Source organism: Neoarius graeffei, chromosome 12 (genome assembly GCF_027579695.1).
Source record: "Neoarius graeffei isolate fNeoGra1 chromosome 12, fNeoGra1.pri, whole genome shotgun sequence".
NCBI classification, from domain to species: domain Eukaryota; kingdom Metazoa; phylum Chordata; class Actinopteri; order Siluriformes; family Ariidae; genus Neoarius; species Neoarius graeffei.
The window spans coordinates 67,319,983-67,338,280 of NC_083580.1; the positions used below are offsets into that span (position 1 = coordinate 67,319,983).

Sequence of the window (18,298 nt, forward strand, 5' to 3'; positions counted from 1 at the left end):
GTTGATGGTATCACTTGTGATTGTTGGTTTGTTGTTCTTGTCAACTCCAAGCCAGACATCTCTGCCCCAGCAAGCACCTTTTTTGAGGTCATCAGCTTGTTTGCAGTAATATTAGCTAGCGTTAGCTGTTTACACATAATACAGACATCAATACCGGCCATTTTAGAATGCTAGAACAAGTTAGATTGTCTAAGATTGTTAGACAGCTGAGACTGAGCCAGCTCCCATGCAACCCTGATGGATAAGTGGTGTAAACGATGGATGGAAGTTAGCTAGCTATAACAAATACTAGCTAGCTAATGTTAGATAGATTTACTTTATTAATCCCAAGCTGGGCAATTGTTACAGCAGCAAGTTATCAGATATGCAAAAAGAAAAAGACACACTGTACAACATAAAATAGAATAAAAATAAATAAATAAAATCCCAAGAACAAGCCAACTATACAATATACAGATAAAAACGTAACGATAAAAATATATATAGATCTATGTGTATGTGCTTTGGACAGGTGAATGTGCACTTCATGCAATTCATGTTACTGTCTGGTTATGAGTTTAGCTTGACTTGGTAATAAAAAGGTCCATGATGGAAATACCCCCATGACTGAAAAATTTATGGAGGTTTGTCTACTTTAGTCCTAACAGCAAAGTTAAGCATGTGTGCTGGCTGAATGATTAAAGGATATGACTGAATTAGAGCAAGAAAGTCAGACACAGGACACAGATGTCGCAGTGCTCTCTGAGTTAGGACGGACTACTGCTCGTTTCTGGGTCAGGACACTGGCCCCAACTCACTTTCCTCAGTGTTAAAGTGACCCAGAGTCAGCCAGCAAACTATGCCAGACCTTGTTTCTCTCTCTTAGCTCCTGGATGAAGCCCATACGTTACCGAGTGATGTCTGATATGTCTGTTTCCACCACTGGATATAGGCTTTTATTCTATACACATTCACTGGATATGAGCAATCACACGCTCTGATTGGCTACTCTCATGGATTAAAGTTTTCCGTCGCTACGACGGATTTCCGTCAACTGGGCGCGCTAAAGGTCAATAATGAGAGTGATGCAGATCCGAGGAAAAAAGGGGGGTAGGCCCATAGGTCTGACACTGATGTGATTTAGAACTTCACCAAGCTGCTGTGATTGCCTGTTGTTGAACCCTTTCTTGTGCCATGTTTGAGTATATGTAAAGGAATAAGTTGTTGCGCTAGATAGGTCTAAATAAATAAATACAGCCTACGCTACTGTCTAGTCCTGGGGAGGCTCGGCGTAGGCAGCGAGCCGTGGTGCTCGGCTTGAGTTTCGTTTCTATCGGCGGCTCCTGCCCGACTTTGCACGCTCGTAACTCGGCCAGGGGAGGTCCCAGCCTCTCCAAACTTGGCAGCCAGCGACCTCTGCCCTCTCCCCAACGAACCAGCGCTGCCAGGGCGGGCCAGCCCCGCGCCTTGGGACGCGATTCACCCTGAGGCGAGCCGCGACGCTCCGCATCAGTTTCCTTTTAACGGCGGCTCCACTGATGAAACAATCTGGCTGTCCTACTATTAGGCAACTACTTGCCTACTACTAATACTAGGCCTATTGTAGTAATAATAATAATGATATTTGCCTATTGAAAAAGGTGATCAGGTGAAAAATCTAAACAGCCCTGTTGAAGCCGCAGCAAGACCTTTGCTATTAAGCCTTTTGTAGGTTAAACAGGCTTCGGCAGACAATGTTCTGGAAAGGCTGTGTTTTTCTTTGGTTTGATTAGGCTACGATTTAATCTTTAAACATTTATGGTTTCAGCAGTTCGCTTAAACATTGGAGGCTGCAGAGTCGGGCTGCAAGATTTCCCGACACTTGTTTAAGATGCCAAACTTCATAGTAAGGAGAAAATAATTCCACAGTATTTAGTGCCTCATCAGTCTCAAAAATTAATAATGAAGGACCAATGCGAATTAAGTGCCAAAAAAACATCTCGTAGGCCTATATTTTACGTTTTCAAAAAAGTCCGGAATTGGATGTCGGTCAGTGGAGTGTAATGAAGTGTCTCATTCACTAAGCACAAAAGGTCGGAAAACAGTGGAGAAAACAGCTATTGCTTAAATAGGCTACTAATGGTTTACATTAGTAATTTAATGTATGTGACAAATTCATTGATTAAATAGATAAAGAAGCCAATACTCCGAAGCTCAAAATTCAGGAAAGTGGCTCCGGTGTCGCAAGTGCACAAGAACAGTTATTTGAAAGTTAACCTAATGAATTTGTGCATGCGCGTGCAATTTCATGAAGAACCGGGACAATTGGCATTTGGTGAAAGATTCACACCTATGACTCATTATATTCGCGCGCGCCCTCTCGCCCACTGTTGCTTCGTTTTCCCGATTTACACGTGTGTCTGAAGATGGAGTTTTCAGAAATCTCCACTCTGCCCAGAGTTTGCAAAAGTAGCTGTTTTCAGTGACTGAAACCTCCGTATAGGTGTGAATGAGAGGTGCAACCAAATAAATAAATATGCGTCTTTTTTATCCGGCTACATGTAGGCTATCACTGCGCAAAGCCTCTAATGTTGAAATGGTAGTAATATTTGTTAAAATAATAGTAGGCTAATTTCCACATTAATTGGTAAAATGGCCCAAGGGATGTGATGGGGGATGGCCGTTTTATAAGGGGGATGATTTGAGATTTTTATTTCAGAAGGGGGATGCCCCCCCCCCCCCCCCCCCCCCCACACACACACACACACACCCTCAACTCGAGTACTGCGTATAAGGCCATATTTCACCGGACTTAGGCCCTTTGATTTCCATCACTAGAGCGCGTCAAATTACTTTCGGTTTTGCCAGCATGGACGCGCTTCTTTTAAATGAAGGCACAGATGTGTCAGACATCGACAAAACAGTAAAGAATAAGTGGAGATGGGCTTGGCTAAATGAAATGGGCGATAATGGCAAGCTCCTGCTGCTGTGCCAAGGAAAAAGAAACAAAAACAGGCATCAGGTGTTGCCAAACTAGATGCCTTTGGCTTCACTGCGAAGAAGCAGAAAAAGTGAACTTTCACTTTTCTTGTTTCCTAGCTTTATTTCAACAGATTTTCTTATTTTTCTTTCTGTTCCACTCTTGAAAGCATGATTCAAGTTCGACTGCACTTGCACTTTTCTCTTAACCACTGTTGTGCATTACTAAAGTATTGTTGAAATAAATTTGCACTTTGTGCTGAAAACTTGATGTTTCATCATGAATAGCCAGTAATGACAATGGTCAAGTCTTGCCTTAGCTTTAGTCATTGTTAAAATTATGTAAATGTACTATAAGTAGGGGCCTAGGGGATAATGGACAACACGGCGTTTAAAATTTGATGCATCGCTGACGTGGTAGGGGCCAACGACATGGAGCTTTTTTTTTTCAGTCAGATGATTTTTTTTTTTTTTTTTTGCTTTAATCCATGCAACTACTAGGATATTAGCTAATATCCCGTGAATAGAGAAAAACAAAATGGCGGAGCACATCAAATCAGATATATCACTTTATCAAGTATTTAAAAGAAACAAATAGCTAAAAGAATATAGTCTGTCTCTCCCCCCAGTATCTCCTGATTCACACTCCAGCCCAGCTGGTGGCAGTAATGCACCTTTAAGTTGATTTGCCAAAAAAAATCATGAAAGAAGAAAATGAAAATGGCGGAGCGTGTTGCTGAACCAACCAAGGACGAAAAAAAACCTCTACTCGAAAACAAAACCCCCAAAATTAAAAAAGCAACAAAATATGGAATAAAAGTATTTGATGGTAGGAACGTATCTTTTATTTTCCAAGATTTATTATAATAGTATTTTTCACAAATTGCTACTGTCATTTCACCAGCTTATTTACATTCTAAGCAGAAATTATTTTGTTGGACGTTTTGTACAAAATTTTTATTTATCGAATTTGCAAAAAATAAAAATGCTCCATTTCTCAAAATCCAGGGAATGTGGATAGAATAAAAGTTATTCTATTCAGTCTCATCGTACATGGCAGTAGCTCATGTATGACTCGATTTCGTGGAAGAACTGTTTATTTATATATATATATATATATATATATATATATATATATATATATATATATATATATATATATATATATGGCAAATATAGTCATGGAATAACTGTTATATAAATGGAATATATGGCAATGTAAATTTGATTCATTGTATGGGGACACACATCTGTATATCATGAAGATAGACGAATCATGGTTCAGAGGTTCAGGACGGAGTGAGATATAGAAGCCCTGCTAGTATGCGATGAAAGGAAAAAGGAATGACATTTGGCGTAGGTTTCTGATGAAGTGGACAGGCATCTGTGTAAATACCAGGATCCCGAGAAGTTGCTGGGCAAGCAGACTCACTAGAACTTGGGCAAACAGAATATTTACACAGATCTGATATGGACCACCTCGGCAAGATTAATGTGTCATCTGAACATCTTGTTCTGGTTTGAAGAAGAAGAGGCAGAAGATAGGGGAGCACAGCTGCTCCATGAACTCAGGCCAGGTGTGTATGTGTGTGTGTTCCTTGTTTAATATTAACAGTCCAAGCTCTTAGCATACCAGATGGTGACATGGCTCTAGAACAACTAAGAGAAGAACTTAAGGTCCTATCTTCAGCCTTTTTCACACTTTATAAAAAAAAAACTTTCCTTAAAGGCTTTGCATGTAGGTTACATGTGTCGTGTCTCATCTCACTTCAGAGAGCACTGAGTCAGTTAATAAAAGGGTCCTGGGAGAGGGAGCTGTACGGTAAGTTGATCTGCAGCCTCCTCCATGCTGAGCAAGTTGAGAGAAGGAGGCTCGGCAGATCGAGTGATGATTAAAGGAAACATGCTTGCCCTTTTTTTCTTTCTCCTGCACATTAAGGACGTATTCATCAGTGCTGACTGAGTTAGCAAAATTAGCCCTGTGAAAAACATTAGCCAAACATGAGTAATGCTCATCATGCACTGATGAGCATTAATCTGTTTACCAGAACAACACCAATACAAATAATTGGCTAGTCAAATGCATGAATGGAAATCATGTCTGAATCACAGCTCGGTGTTTGACACGAGCACACATTGGCTCACAACTAGCTTTTAACTCTTGCCAACAAATACTGACATACTGTATATTTCCAAATTTTACATTCTCTTCATTACCATCAGGGCTTGAAATGAACCCCTTTCTTTCAAACCAGCCACTGTTCATGTCGTTAATTATTTCCTGAATCCATAAGCCTGGTATTTTGCACATTGATACTCAAGTTTTAAATTTGTTGTTCCAAGATCCAGAATGTAATTTGCAGATACAAGAGCTTCAGTTCATGATCAAACATCAGGATGATAGAATAAAATGCAATCTTGTTAAATTTGACCGTGGCATGGATGTTGGTGCCAGACCAGATGAGGGTTGTTGTGTGGGTTTTTTTTTTTTTTTTGGGGGGGGGTTCTAAATCATCAACTGTTTAGTTTTGGTGATCCTGTACCAACTGCAGGCTCAGATTCTCGTTCTTGCCTGATGTGGTCTTCGGCTGATATAGCCCATCCACTTCAGAGTTTGATGTGTTAGTATTTCTGAGATGCTTTTCTGCTCATGACAGTTTCAAAGAGTGGTTATTCGCTCATTCAGCCAACATTCAATGAGTTTATGCCATCATGTGTTGTCCATCGTCCGTCCGGCATCGTCCACATTTCACGAAAATTGCTTCTTCTCTCTTAGTTGCAATGAATAATGAAGATATGGAGTAATTAAGCTCTAATGAGCAGTTTCCACACACATTTGTTCTTCAATTCTTCACCGATTTTGATTCTTTCTGGCATGAAGGTAGGGGTACCTAGACTGCATATAACTTCTACCCAGATTTGCTGAATTACAATCATCAATGAAGTTATTGCCTAATTAAGCCTTAATGAGCAGTTCAACAAAAATCGCTTCTTCTCGATCAATTCCTCGCCATTTTGGATTCTTTCTGGCAAATAGGTCAGTATTCCTAGGGTGTATATAGCTTCTATATATAGCTTGCAACATTTATTGTGCAAGGTGGCCCACTTTAAATCATTCCTTCTGGACTAGACAGGGCCGGAGTGAGTTACGCCGTCATTGACGGTCTCGTTTCAGTTACTGTAGCCACTCATTGGACATTTTTTTTACTTTTTGCACCATTATGTGTGAACTTTTGTTGGGTGAAATACTGGTACCGACAACGATGTCACATTTAACATCACTGAGATCACGTTTTCCACATTTTGATGTTTGATATGAGCAATAATTGAATCTCTTTACCTGCATCTGCATGACTTTATGGGTTGTGTTGCTGCCACATGATTGGCTGACAGGAAAATTGAATAAATGAGTGAGGTGACTGGTGAGAGTTATTTTTATGAACAGTAAGAATTCCACCACCATGAACATGAAGAGTAAGTTAATGGTATTACTAATGAGTGCCAAACCTACCAGCATTTGGCAGATAACACACCTTCATTTCAAACCCTGATTACCATACATAGTGAACTAATAATAGCCAAGGTATTGATTCAGTGTGCAAGTTCAACCATTTGAAGTCCAGAATGCAGAATATATGTGTGTTATGATGTCAAATTGTCCCCCTTTCCTCCCCCAGATGTCCGAGTGGATACTTCGGGCCACGGTGCTTGCAGCCGGAGCCCCTGCGGCTGCGCATGCCCAAACCTAGTGAAAGTATGTTGACTTGAGAAGCGCAGCTTCACACAGAGGACCGGTGTCCTGCTGTCACCACTTTTGTGTCCCTCCTGTCCTGTGTGCCAGAGGTGCTGACAGTGGGATGCTTTGGCCTCTGCGGTCCATAGTGCTGATCTTGTTCTAATTTCATGTTTTCTCTGCTTTCTTCTCTCTTTCTTTTTTTTTTGCTCCTCTTTCTATTGCATTTCTTTTCTCTTTGTTTTATTCCTTTTTTCTGTCCCTTTTCTCCTTTCTGTGGTTTTGTTTCCTTCCATCAGGTGTCCAAATGACTTTACTGGTGATCGCTGTCAAACCTACGTTATGGCCAGTTTCTACCGTATGTCCATTTCTTCTTCTGTCTGTCAGTGCTGCATGCTGGAGCTGCTGTATTATGAGCTCCTTGTTACTCTGTAATGGTGGATGCTCTGCTACTTGTTCTAACAGACGCAACCAGTTATGTTATCCCATTCGGTGACCAGTTGACCCTCCATGCATCATGTTTTACTGATGGATTTCCCATTTAATAAAATGAATCATCATATCATTAGTTAACATCATAAATCATACGCATGGTACTTAGTATGACTGCATGTGTTTCATTAAAGGAGAATCATATTCTTTCATGCTAAGCCATTATTAGATTACTAATCACCATTAAAAGTGGTCTCTTGATTTTTTTTTTCCCCCCATAGCTGTATATAAATAACCAAGAAATTGCATCATAAAATACATTAAAGCAAATAACAAGTACTAACTATCTATAAATACCTGTATAACATTCTGTGTGGGATCAAGTTGTAAAAAATATATCAGATATATAAGTAACTGGGCAGCTTATGCATAATATATAGGTATTACAGGTCAGCTTTGACCTTGATTAAATAAATACTCCACCATTTTTTTTTCTTCCAAGCCAATCTTTTATCTAGTGCTTTTGTAAGGTACAGTATATACAATTATCCCTAACGAAACTGTTCTTATGTAATATTATTTAACTTTCTGTTTACTTGCACTTTCCCAAAAGTGTTATCCAAGTGCAGTGATGTGAAGACTGACGCACATGTTTACTTTGATCAGGAATTTCGGAAAAGTAATCCCATCTGTGAAAAGAATTATTAAAACAATACAGCGTATGTTTTAAAAGTAATCAAATTTTGAGGTGGTGGCAAGCCATGGCCTAATGGTTAGAGAAGCAGCTTTGGGACCAAAAGGTCGCTGGTTTGATTCCCTGGACCAGCAGGAATGGCTGAAGTGTCCATGAGCAAGGCACCTAACCCCTAACTGCTCCCCAGGCTGCTCTGGGTATGTTGTATGTCGCTCTAGATAAGAGCGTCTGCTAAATGCCTGTAATGTAATGTAATGGTGTGATCTACTGTAGCATGAGTCACTGATGCCACTCATGAGCCTTTTTATCTCTCTCTTAAAGTTACCAAAAATGATTATCATCTCGTATAGTACTATACAAGTACACAGATTTCAAATCTGGTCATAAAGTCCCTGTGTACTACTGTCCATGATGTGCTATTATAATAAGCACCTTCTGACCAATCAGATTTGAGAATCTGGGATGTTTTGCATTAATGTTGCATTAATTGATGGAATTTATCACCGAAGATGCCCCTTAAAGGAGAACTGAAGTCATTTTTAAACTTGCTTTATTTCTTAACGTGTTTATTCAATTACGTTTTGGGTTTTAGTAACCTTATATCATGACTCGTATTGGCAACTAATTGCAATTAAATATTATACTTATCGGCCTATTCGGTTTTTAGCCATGTTGAATTTACTTCGTATGGTCCACGGCAGGCGTCGCTTATCCGCGTGATCTTCACAAGACTTGTGAGAGACTTCAAAACATGAAGTGTCAGCCAGGTGTCAGTGCCGCCATTTTGAAAACTGTTTTCCAAACAAAATATTGCACCAAAACAAGTTTAAATGACTATTATTGCCTACTTTTTTTCCTGATTGCTATTAAAACAAACAAAACTTCCGGCTTGATTACGTCAGCGTTCGAAAGAGGGCGCGTGCGTCTTTTGACAACGTTGGCAGACGTCGGTCACTTTGATTTCCGCTGTACGTTTTACTTCCGTCCTACGATGTCTCGCACAAGTCTCAACGAATCTCGTTTACAGCCAATGCTTTGACATATGGACTGATATATTACAGAGTGTATTTCAGACACTCATAACTTGCTATAGCAGTGACAAAATAGCTATCAAAAATGCATTTCTATATTTAATAAAATGAGAAATAGAATTTTGATAATACAAAATTTGCCTTCAGTTCTCCTTTAAGTGAGTTTTGAGTAAACAGATAGATGGAGATTCCTCAATGAATTGTTTGCCTGTGTTGTAAAGAAGACATTGTGGTAGAACTAACAATAGCTCGTTAACAGCGTGCAGGATTGGACATTTTTTCAGACAGCCGCCCACAGTGCAAACCAAAAACAGAACATCATAATCCTCAGCATTGAAGAAGAATACTTGTCAATCAAATGTGCATGACTAGAACTCAAGTATAATCATGTCCTAGTGCTCAACCATCATCTTGTTCATACTTGAATACTAAACCAAAATGGTCTTATTAGTTCAAGCAAACATGCCACTGTTGTTATGGCTATGCCATTCATACGCGAAGAATTCCGTCGAAGAATTTTGAATTGGTGTTTTGAACATCCAGTCGTCATCATCATTTGAAACACTGATCTTTCAAGGACGGTCAGGTATAGAGGTTTTTCACCTGACATCACAGGGTCATGTGACGCCCCGGTGTCCCCATTTTGAAGGTCAAGCTAGCTAATGTCAGCAACATAGTAGCTGGTATGTTACTGTAGCAATGTTTACGTTCAGTCATTTGGATGACTGTTAAAACCTTTCACTCAAGTTTTTCCTTTACTGTATTTATTAGTTTACTGAGCTAGTGTACTCAGGCAGGCTGGGAGCGAGCGCGCTAGCTTGGGCAGGCTGGGAGCGAGCGCGCTAGCTTGGGCAGGCTGGGAGCGAGCGCGCTAGCTTGGGCAGGCTGGGAGCGAGCGCGCTAGCTTGGGCAGGCTGGGAGCGAGCGCGCTAGCTTGGGCAGGCTGGGAGCGAGCGCGCTAGCTTGGGCAGGCTGGGAGCGAGCGCGCTAGCTTGGGCAGGCCCGGGAGCTAGTGCGCTCGCTCCCAGCCTGCCCGGGAGCTAGTGCGCTAGCTCCGTAAACTAGTAAATACAGTAAAGGAAAAACTTGAGACTGAAAGGTTTTAACAGTCATCCAAATGACTAAACATAAACATTGCTACAGTAACATACTAGCTACTATGTTGTTGACATTGGCTAGTGCTAACAGCTAGCTGCTAGTACACTGCTACAACTACACCGACCCTAATAATACAGTTCTTGGTCATTGCCTGGTAACAGCAAATTTATAACGGGCCATGTCTCAACAGACTAAGAAGTTATTTCAATGACATTTAATAACATTTTGTTTATCCTGAGGACCGAAAGTAAATGAAAATGTGAACAAACCTTAGCTGTAATAAGATGGCGACCACCGGCTCCAGGGACGACCCACTGATGTAGGCATGTTACCCAGCCTGACACAAAATATCTGTAGGCATCCAAACTCTTATACGCTTTCAGATCAATACCTGTGTATGGCGATGGGTTTTTAACGACATAGGTATACAGATCATGTGGGCCGAAGTCAGGTAAAGACGAGGGCTTCGTGTACTTCCGTATGTCAGTGAACAATCCTGGTGGAAGCAGGTAAACGTCGTTCTCTAAGCCTGCTAACCTCAATTTTTGCAAATACCTCTCCCTCTGCTCGCCCTGTAAATGCCCTACGTCGCTGGATAGTGAAGGTGTTTTCTGCATCTCGCTCCTTTTTCTGTTTTTCGTTTGTCGCCTTCCTCGCATTCAAACTGATTCGAGCCATGACCTCCAAAATGGCAGCCTCACATGACTTGGTCACATGGGTGAAAAACCTCTATAGTGGATTTAAAAGCGCAAAATAACCAAGCTTTCATACCATTCCACTGTGTAAGGCAACCTCATTTATTTGGAGTACACCATTCCCATTGGCATTCCTTTTATTCATACAATCTTCCCTCCAGGAGAAAATCTCACACAAACCCTATTACCCCCCCCCCCTTCCCCCTCCAGTTCCTAGGCCATCCCCCTAATTACAGAGACAGTAAATGGCATCTCTTCCCTGGGGAAACATGCTTTTACCCCACTGTGCATCTCTATCCCTTCCTTACATGTCCATCAACTGTGGAATTATTCCCCGAAGAAGGCGGAGCAGAGGGAGAACTTGGCTTTGACAGTTCATGGCTGTGGGCTGTTGGCTCTTACACGAGGCTGCTGTTCATACAGAACCAAGGCTTTATGCTCTCATCAGCATTGCTATGCTGGCACTGTTTACCGCTCAACATGACCCTGGTGTTAACACATGTTTATTTGCAAGAGGACAGCAGATAAATCACGTCAGGATGGATGTAAACAAACCTGTGAGGATGAGCTTACGGAACTGTACCTGGTTGAAAAACAGATTTCCTCTCCAAATAAAAGAATAAAGGAGGTATAATCTATGGAACGACATCCAAGGAGGCACTCAAAAAGGCACACAGTGAATAGTATAATTTGACATGGGGTTTATTAATGCGTCATATTATGTCTTGACGTGGGATTTGTAACAGCAGAATGGTTACCTTTGTTAAGGTCACCTATCAAGTCTTTGCACGTTAGTTTTTGTTAGTTCATGCTCCATCAAAAGCCAGGTCTTTCTTTCTGTGCACTGTTTGGGAGGTCTAGAGCAGAGAATCTTGTGTTGAAACGGTGAGAGACATCTTCAATGCCACAGTGGCATCCTGCACCTGAAACATCTCCAGTACAGGCCTTCAGGGGGGTGAAGGAGATCACTGGTGGTGTTGATGCAGTCAGATCGAAATTGCTGTGTAATGTGTATGGCAGCATTAGGAAACCTTGGAGATGGGGAAAGAGGCTCCTTGCTCTTCACCAAGCACCAATGAGACAAAATCACTTCTCTGGAAAGCTCACCATCTTGTACAGTATTTCCTGTCAGAAACGATGCTTCTATATGAAGAACATGAGCATGGAATTCCTCCTCTGGAACATCTGCATCACTACAATGGACATGATTCATTATTCCAGGCTGCTGAATAGAAAAATCAAGACACCTTGTGGAATCTTGATTGGCCTCAATCAAATGAGGAGAAACATGTAGTCAGGATGGTATTGGTCCATACATTGGTCTAGTTGTTCTCATAAAAGCTGTAGAAATTTACAGCAGCCTACGTTCATCCATCCTGAGAAAGTGGACAAATTAACTCCTCCTCCAGCCACCCGGTGGGACGGGACATTAGAAACGGGTGCAGGTTTCTCAGACACATCTGTCAACGTCCAATCAATTCCCAAGATCCCAAAATAGGAAGGCATGACAATCATGGACTCATTCAATGTATGGATGTGAACTCAACTGCTGCAACAGTGCTGTGCAATACTGTACTTTGCAATACAATGCTTTATAGTAGGTTTAATTAAACATTCACATGCAATGAATTTGGATTATACTATGACCACAGAAAAATGCTTGTTTCTGATTGGCTGACAGATATTCTTACATTGGGACACTGCTAACATTTGAACTTGAAATGAGAACAATTTGGAAGAAATTTCACCTAATTTCTTGGAAATTTAAATTGGATTCCAGTGAGGTGGAATGGTATGATAAGTTCAGAGGAAGCTTACCAATGTTAACCAGTAACCAGTATCACATTTTTTTGGTTAAAATGTCTGCGTACAACTTCACAATTTTAAGCAAGACTACATTAAATAAATTATAACAGTGCAGTGGCAACAAGTTTTGAAACCAGGTTTTATAATCCTGGTAAACATAACGTAAATCCTAGCTGTTTTGATGATGCTTAAGATTAAACTCTAAGCAACAAACTGAAACCCAAATATTTCTGAGAACGTGGATATGCACTGAACTATGCACGTCATTTAACTGCATGTTCTTATTAATTGGTAACGGTTCTAAATATTTGCCATAATTAACAATTAACACCTAACTCTTAAAAAAAAAAAATCAGCCAAAATGTTCATGTCTATACGTAAATGTATGTAATATCTGTAATTGTGCACCAGAAGGTAAGATTGTTATGATGTTATAAAATTTCTTTATAAAAAATATCTTAATGAAAAATGCATTCCTGAATTCTTCTTGAATTTAAATACAATTTAATTTCTCTGTCATGAATATGACTTTAACCATTAATCATGCATAAAATAACAAATTAATCTTACAGTTCCTCCTACAGTAACATAATAGACCTTTAAAAAAAAAACTAACCAGACTGCACTTAGAAAATGTCTAATCCACCCAAACGGATAATTTGCCAAACCCAACTACGCACCTGACTGTAAGGTGATTTGTCAATTCCCTCTATTTCCTACCTGTTAATCTAGAAGTGCTTTCTAGCCTATAGGGAAGCGCATGGCATGCCTGCATGCTCCAGCCTGCTCGAACAGCTTGCTGTTGACACAATACTCTGGTGCTTCTAAGTGCACTCAGCTACAACATTGTTCCTCTCTTACTGCCTGACTCGCCCTTCTCACGCCACTCACGCAATGCACATGTGTTGGAATATTCGTCTCTTAAACTTTGTTCTGTTGTGTTTTTCTCCCTCTACCTGTCACCTTCCTGTCATGGCAGAGTCTCTTGGGATTGAATTTATGGGTATGGACCAGTTCTTTCTTCCTGATTCTCTTCTTAAGTAGATCTGTGTAGATCCGGCTGTGTTCACCAGACTTCCATCGCGTTCTTTCCGATGGACTCTAAAGCGGTTGAACATGTTGATTAACAGATCGATCTGTCTGTTGGCACTTGTTGTGTAGTAATATAACCCCTTTTTTCTCGTGTCAGCATGAGTCAGTATCTGCAGCCCTCGTTCTGTTGGGGAAGCATGAAGGGGATTGTTATGGCTCTTTTAGGAAGACTCAGTTGGGACATTTTACTGTTCTAAATTAAATTAAAGTCAGTTTTGTTCATGCATGAAAAAAGTACTGGACCAACATCAGGAGACTGAAGATACTTTCCTGTAACCGTAATGTACGTGGTCACTGTAGATGATCATTTTGACACATTTCTCTCCACTGGGAAAAGAACGGAAAACCTGTTTAGTGCAAACTCCCTTATGTTTATTTGTTGTTGAATTCAGTCCAGAAGAGTAAAGTCTTGAGTTGAAGCTTTGTATCACTGGGGTAGGTCCTGCGTACTTGTGTATTCCCTCCAGTTTTTGGTATCCATTAGGAGTGTAACACATTACCACTGATTTAAAACAGATAGTAGGCCTAAACCTACTAATACTGCCAAACACTGGAACAAACCCACAGATAGAAATGCTAGCACTATCAGCATTATCTGAAATTCTGCCTCTGACAGTTCCTCAACCTCAGCTACATCACTCAGGTTGGGCTCGACTAAAGTTGCGTGATTGCGTTTTTAATCCCATTCGAACAGTTATTAATTTTGTTTGTACTTGCCCACTAACAAATGTAGTCAGTTGTCTTTCCCACAATACAAAAAGTCAAAGTCCCTCCTGTGCCAGAATCTGGTCTTCCCAGGCAGTCTCCCATCCCAGTATTAACCAGGCACATTGGAAGGCACTGATCACCGCTTCTAGCCCTTGGCCTCTCGCCTATACAGCTAGGGTTACAGTGGGGGGCTAGTCCTTTGGTAACCACAAGAGTTTGACTCCCCACTTGCATCTGCATTGCAGTGTACCTTGCCAGACAGCAGTAAGTACCATTTTTATGATGGTCTTTGGTATGACCCAACCACGAGTAGAACTCGCAATCTCCCGGTCAAGAGGCGGACATGCTAACCACTAGGCCACCTCCCAGTTTCCCACAAAACTGTATAAACAAACTAATAGCCTGAATTAAACCAACATAACCCTGACCAGGATGAAGCCATTGGCTAAAGGTTAGAGAAGCAGCTTTGGGACCAAAGGGTCGCAGGTTCGATTCACAGGACCAGCAGGAATTGCTGAAGTGCCCTTGAGCTAGGCATCTAACCCCCAACTGCTCCCCAGGCTGCTCTGGGTGTGTTGTATGTCACTCTGGATAAGAGCATCTCCTAAATAAACACCTCTAATGTAATGTAATAGATCTAGTCTCGGACAGATGTCTGAATAGTGAGCCTCCTGTTCGTATCCATATCTGTTTAGAACACATCTTACCTATTCATTTCGACATACCTACGCTGTGTCTCAATTCATATACTTATGTACACTTCCAAGTACTATGCACACTATGTATTTACTTGCGTAGTGCATTAATTTTGACAGGATAGTGTTCTTTTAAATCGAACATCGCAAGTTGGGCACTTACAGGAAATGACAATCTCAACATCTGACCGCGATTGTCACGTAACCCACCAAAAAATATTTACCAGCTATTTTTGCTTACCTCTTAAAAATGAACACATTTTTAGCTGAGCTCCTGCGCAGGCCAAAGGCCCGTGCAAGTGGAGCCCCATAAGCATGGAGTGTGGATACATAAAGAAACCCATCGAGTTGTTTTCTGATGGTTTCGGTCCTGTGCGTGCCTGCCACTATACTAGTGTTAGGGCCTCTGCATGCTCTTGCGACAAGGCTTTCGCAGATAGGTTTTCGCAGACAGTTGTAATTTATCGTTGAGCGGGGAGTAATAGGCGTGCGCGATGTTATTCACCGCCACAACGCAAGGGGGCGCGAAGTCACGAAATCGCTAGGAGTAGTTGGTGGGTGTGGTTAGTGGAGTGTTTATCCTCCGGTTACTTATGACTAGAACTGGAGTCGTATAGATGTACGTACTTCCTCACTTCCTCGATCAACCGCTCTTCGTGCTGCTCCATCTTCACTCGTGTTTTTAAAAATGGCGGTCGTGAAAACAAACCAAACCGGGAAAGTAGGGAAGCAGAAGTGCGTGTACAGCGGATGTAGAGTGGACCAATCAGAGCCCTCTTGTCTGCGACGCTGTCTGCGAGGCTTCAGCGGTGGTCACAATTTTTGGGAGGTGCGCGCAGAGCGTCTGCGAAGGTGGGGGGGCTACGCAGATGCTATCTGCGACGCCGTCTGCGAGGACTGGGTTGTCAGCATAAATTGGCCTTTAGTAATTACCAGTGGTAAACACCACCTAGTGGCCAGTGTTAGTAATTACCATTCCTAAACACTGCCTAGTGGCCAGTGTTAGTAATTGCCAGTCATACACACCGCCTAGTGGCCAGCGTTAGTAATTACCAGTCATATACACCGCCTAGTGGCCAGTGTTATAGCCAGTAAAAAAAATAAAACAAAAGAGGCTGGCTATGGTATAAGAAAATTCTACAACTCGGAAACAGATGGGAGCTCCGCGTTTGGGCAGTGCCTAAATCTATATATTAATTTTCCTTGCTTTTGTGCATAGATATTTCATGCAAATTACATTTCAGTTGCCATCAACAACATGCCCCCTCTCCTCCAATTGGCTGAAATAGGTTGGTGGTCCCTCCCCTTCTGTTACATAGCCAAGAGGGCAACCATTGAGACATTGCACACTCAATATTTTGACCGTTTTGAGTACACCATCCGGGTACACATAGTGGACTACACGTCAATGTATTTCCGAATGTGAACATACTTATGCACTCAAAATATCAAGTGTAAGTACAGAAGTATGCGAATTGATACGCACCGCAAATTAGTATCAGTGCTACCTCTTCTGTGTTTACAGTCTACATTGGTAAACACACAACCTATCTACGAAAGGACAACATTTATGAATACTTTTAAATAAGATATTCATGAAAACATTCTACAAAAAGTGTTTATACCAACAACTGCCCTTTGAATTTTGTTTAAATTGACTTACAAGTAAACACAGAAATTTTCCATTCTTTTTGCAGTGCAGTTAAATATGTAGAAGTTACTGTCACTTTAAGGTTTTCCTAGAAATCTGGCTTTAAAAAAAAAAAAGTACTCATTTCAATAAAAACAAGTCATAAATAAAACATTTTTGGAGCTAGTAACCCAAGTTTGTTTCTCCTCTATTTGGAGGCTTGTGCGTAAGTTTTAAGTTGACCACCTGCAACCTTTTGATCGGTCTGTTCTGAAGTTAGTATGACACAGGGGATTTGCGTAAACCTCGACAGCCTGTTATTTACCTCTTAGTAAACAAGAAGCTATCTTCAAGTGTATTTGTTTGTGTAGTAGTGCTAAGAGTGTAATTACAATCCACCTGGTTAGTTCAGACCCAAGCTGCATCACCCGCTAGTCATCCCCGCTCACGCACGTACGCTCATCAAAGCCTCCCTAGTGTGATTATCCTTTCAGATGTCAAGCTTTTTAAATGACCGGCTTGTTTACCAAACACCAGATGAAATCCTGCCGGCTGAATTACGCCTGCATCCTTTGCTGTTTTGATGTGGAACTGGATGTTGGGTCATGGCAGGGGACACAGGAGAATGAAAGGTCAGGGTAATGGAAAAGTTTTCCAGCTCTCATGATGTTACAAGCTGATCTAAGTCAGCAAGCAACAATGGTGGTGAACAACCCCGAAAATACGCAAAGCGTATTTCGATTGCTCATAAAAAATGTGGACGAGTGCTGCAGATAATAGCCTGTTCTTCTTTCTTGGGGCATAATTGTCGGATTTCCGACAATATATGTGCTTTCCGTTCTTTCATGATCAGAGGTTTTGTATCTTCTGTAACTTTCTCTGCCCTCTACCCTCATGTTTTCCTGTCTTTGTGCCTTTTTTCATTGCTGTCTCCCCGCAAGTCATCTTATGCTTCATTCGAAACTTGGACACCGTCTCTGTTCTCATTTTGCTGCTCCTGGTTTTGTTTTTGGGCATTCAAATTTACTGTCTTGTAAATAGCATGCCAGACTCCATTTGTGCACTAGTTACGTTGTTGTTGTTTATATGTTCTTTTATAGATTTGCCTGCTTTCTTTTACCAAAGCTACTTGTTTCTCTTGGAAATGACCTGTTCAATGATGTGCATAAACTCCTGCTTGAGTAGTGAATCAGTTTAGAAGTTAAAAAAGGAGTGTATACATTCGGCTCTATCTCTCGATCACAAAGCCCCATTTAGGAAAAAAAAAATACTGTGTGTATATAACCTCACAGGTTGTGTCTGTTATTTTCACTCCGCAGTCAAGGTTGCCAGATTGGATTAACTCTTGACGGTGTAGAACGATGGATTTAAAACAGAGCCTAGACAGCAATTTGACCAAATTACTATAAGCTTAATTCTGTTTTCCATTGAATATGGTAAGACATTAGTCTATTAGTCTTTAAAACTCCTGGTGTGTCATGTGACAGACCACATATGATCCATCACAGCTGGATCGTATCATTATTCATTATTACAAGTGTTCCTTTGCTGTGAATCCTCTTCTGATAAAATCCATGTGGTCGTTGAAAGGAAGACTTCCAAGGGAAACATAAAAGGCTGTTTATTTGTGTCTTGTTCCTTTGGGTTTGTTTTTTTTTCTTTTCTGATTTGATCATTCGGCATGCTTTCAGGAGAGTTTTTGTTCTCCTCAATTTGAACTGTTGATGATGTTTATTTGCTGCCATAG

At 41.0% G+C, this 18,298-nt stretch overlaps 1 protein-coding gene across 6 annotated transcripts in view; it reads left to right on the forward strand.

Moving 5' to 3' along the window:
* The window catches only part of nrg2a (neuregulin 2a), an 82,860-nt gene that overhangs the window by 51,519 nt on the left and 13,043 nt on the right, over positions 1-18,298 (forward strand). For 2 of the 6 annotated variants that reach the window (XM_060936282.1, XM_060936284.1), the window contains exons 5-6: positions 6,970-7,028; positions 13,406-13,429. In XM_060936282.1, the coding sequence (XP_060792265.1) occupies positions 6,970-7,028; positions 13,406-13,429 (83 nt within the window). Of the gene's footprint in view, positions 1-6,614; positions 6,692-6,969; positions 7,029-13,405; positions 13,430-18,298 lie in introns of all 6 variants that reach the window. The other 4 variants (XM_060936286.1, XM_060936287.1, XM_060936283.1 and 1 more) reach the window with 2 other exon arrangements.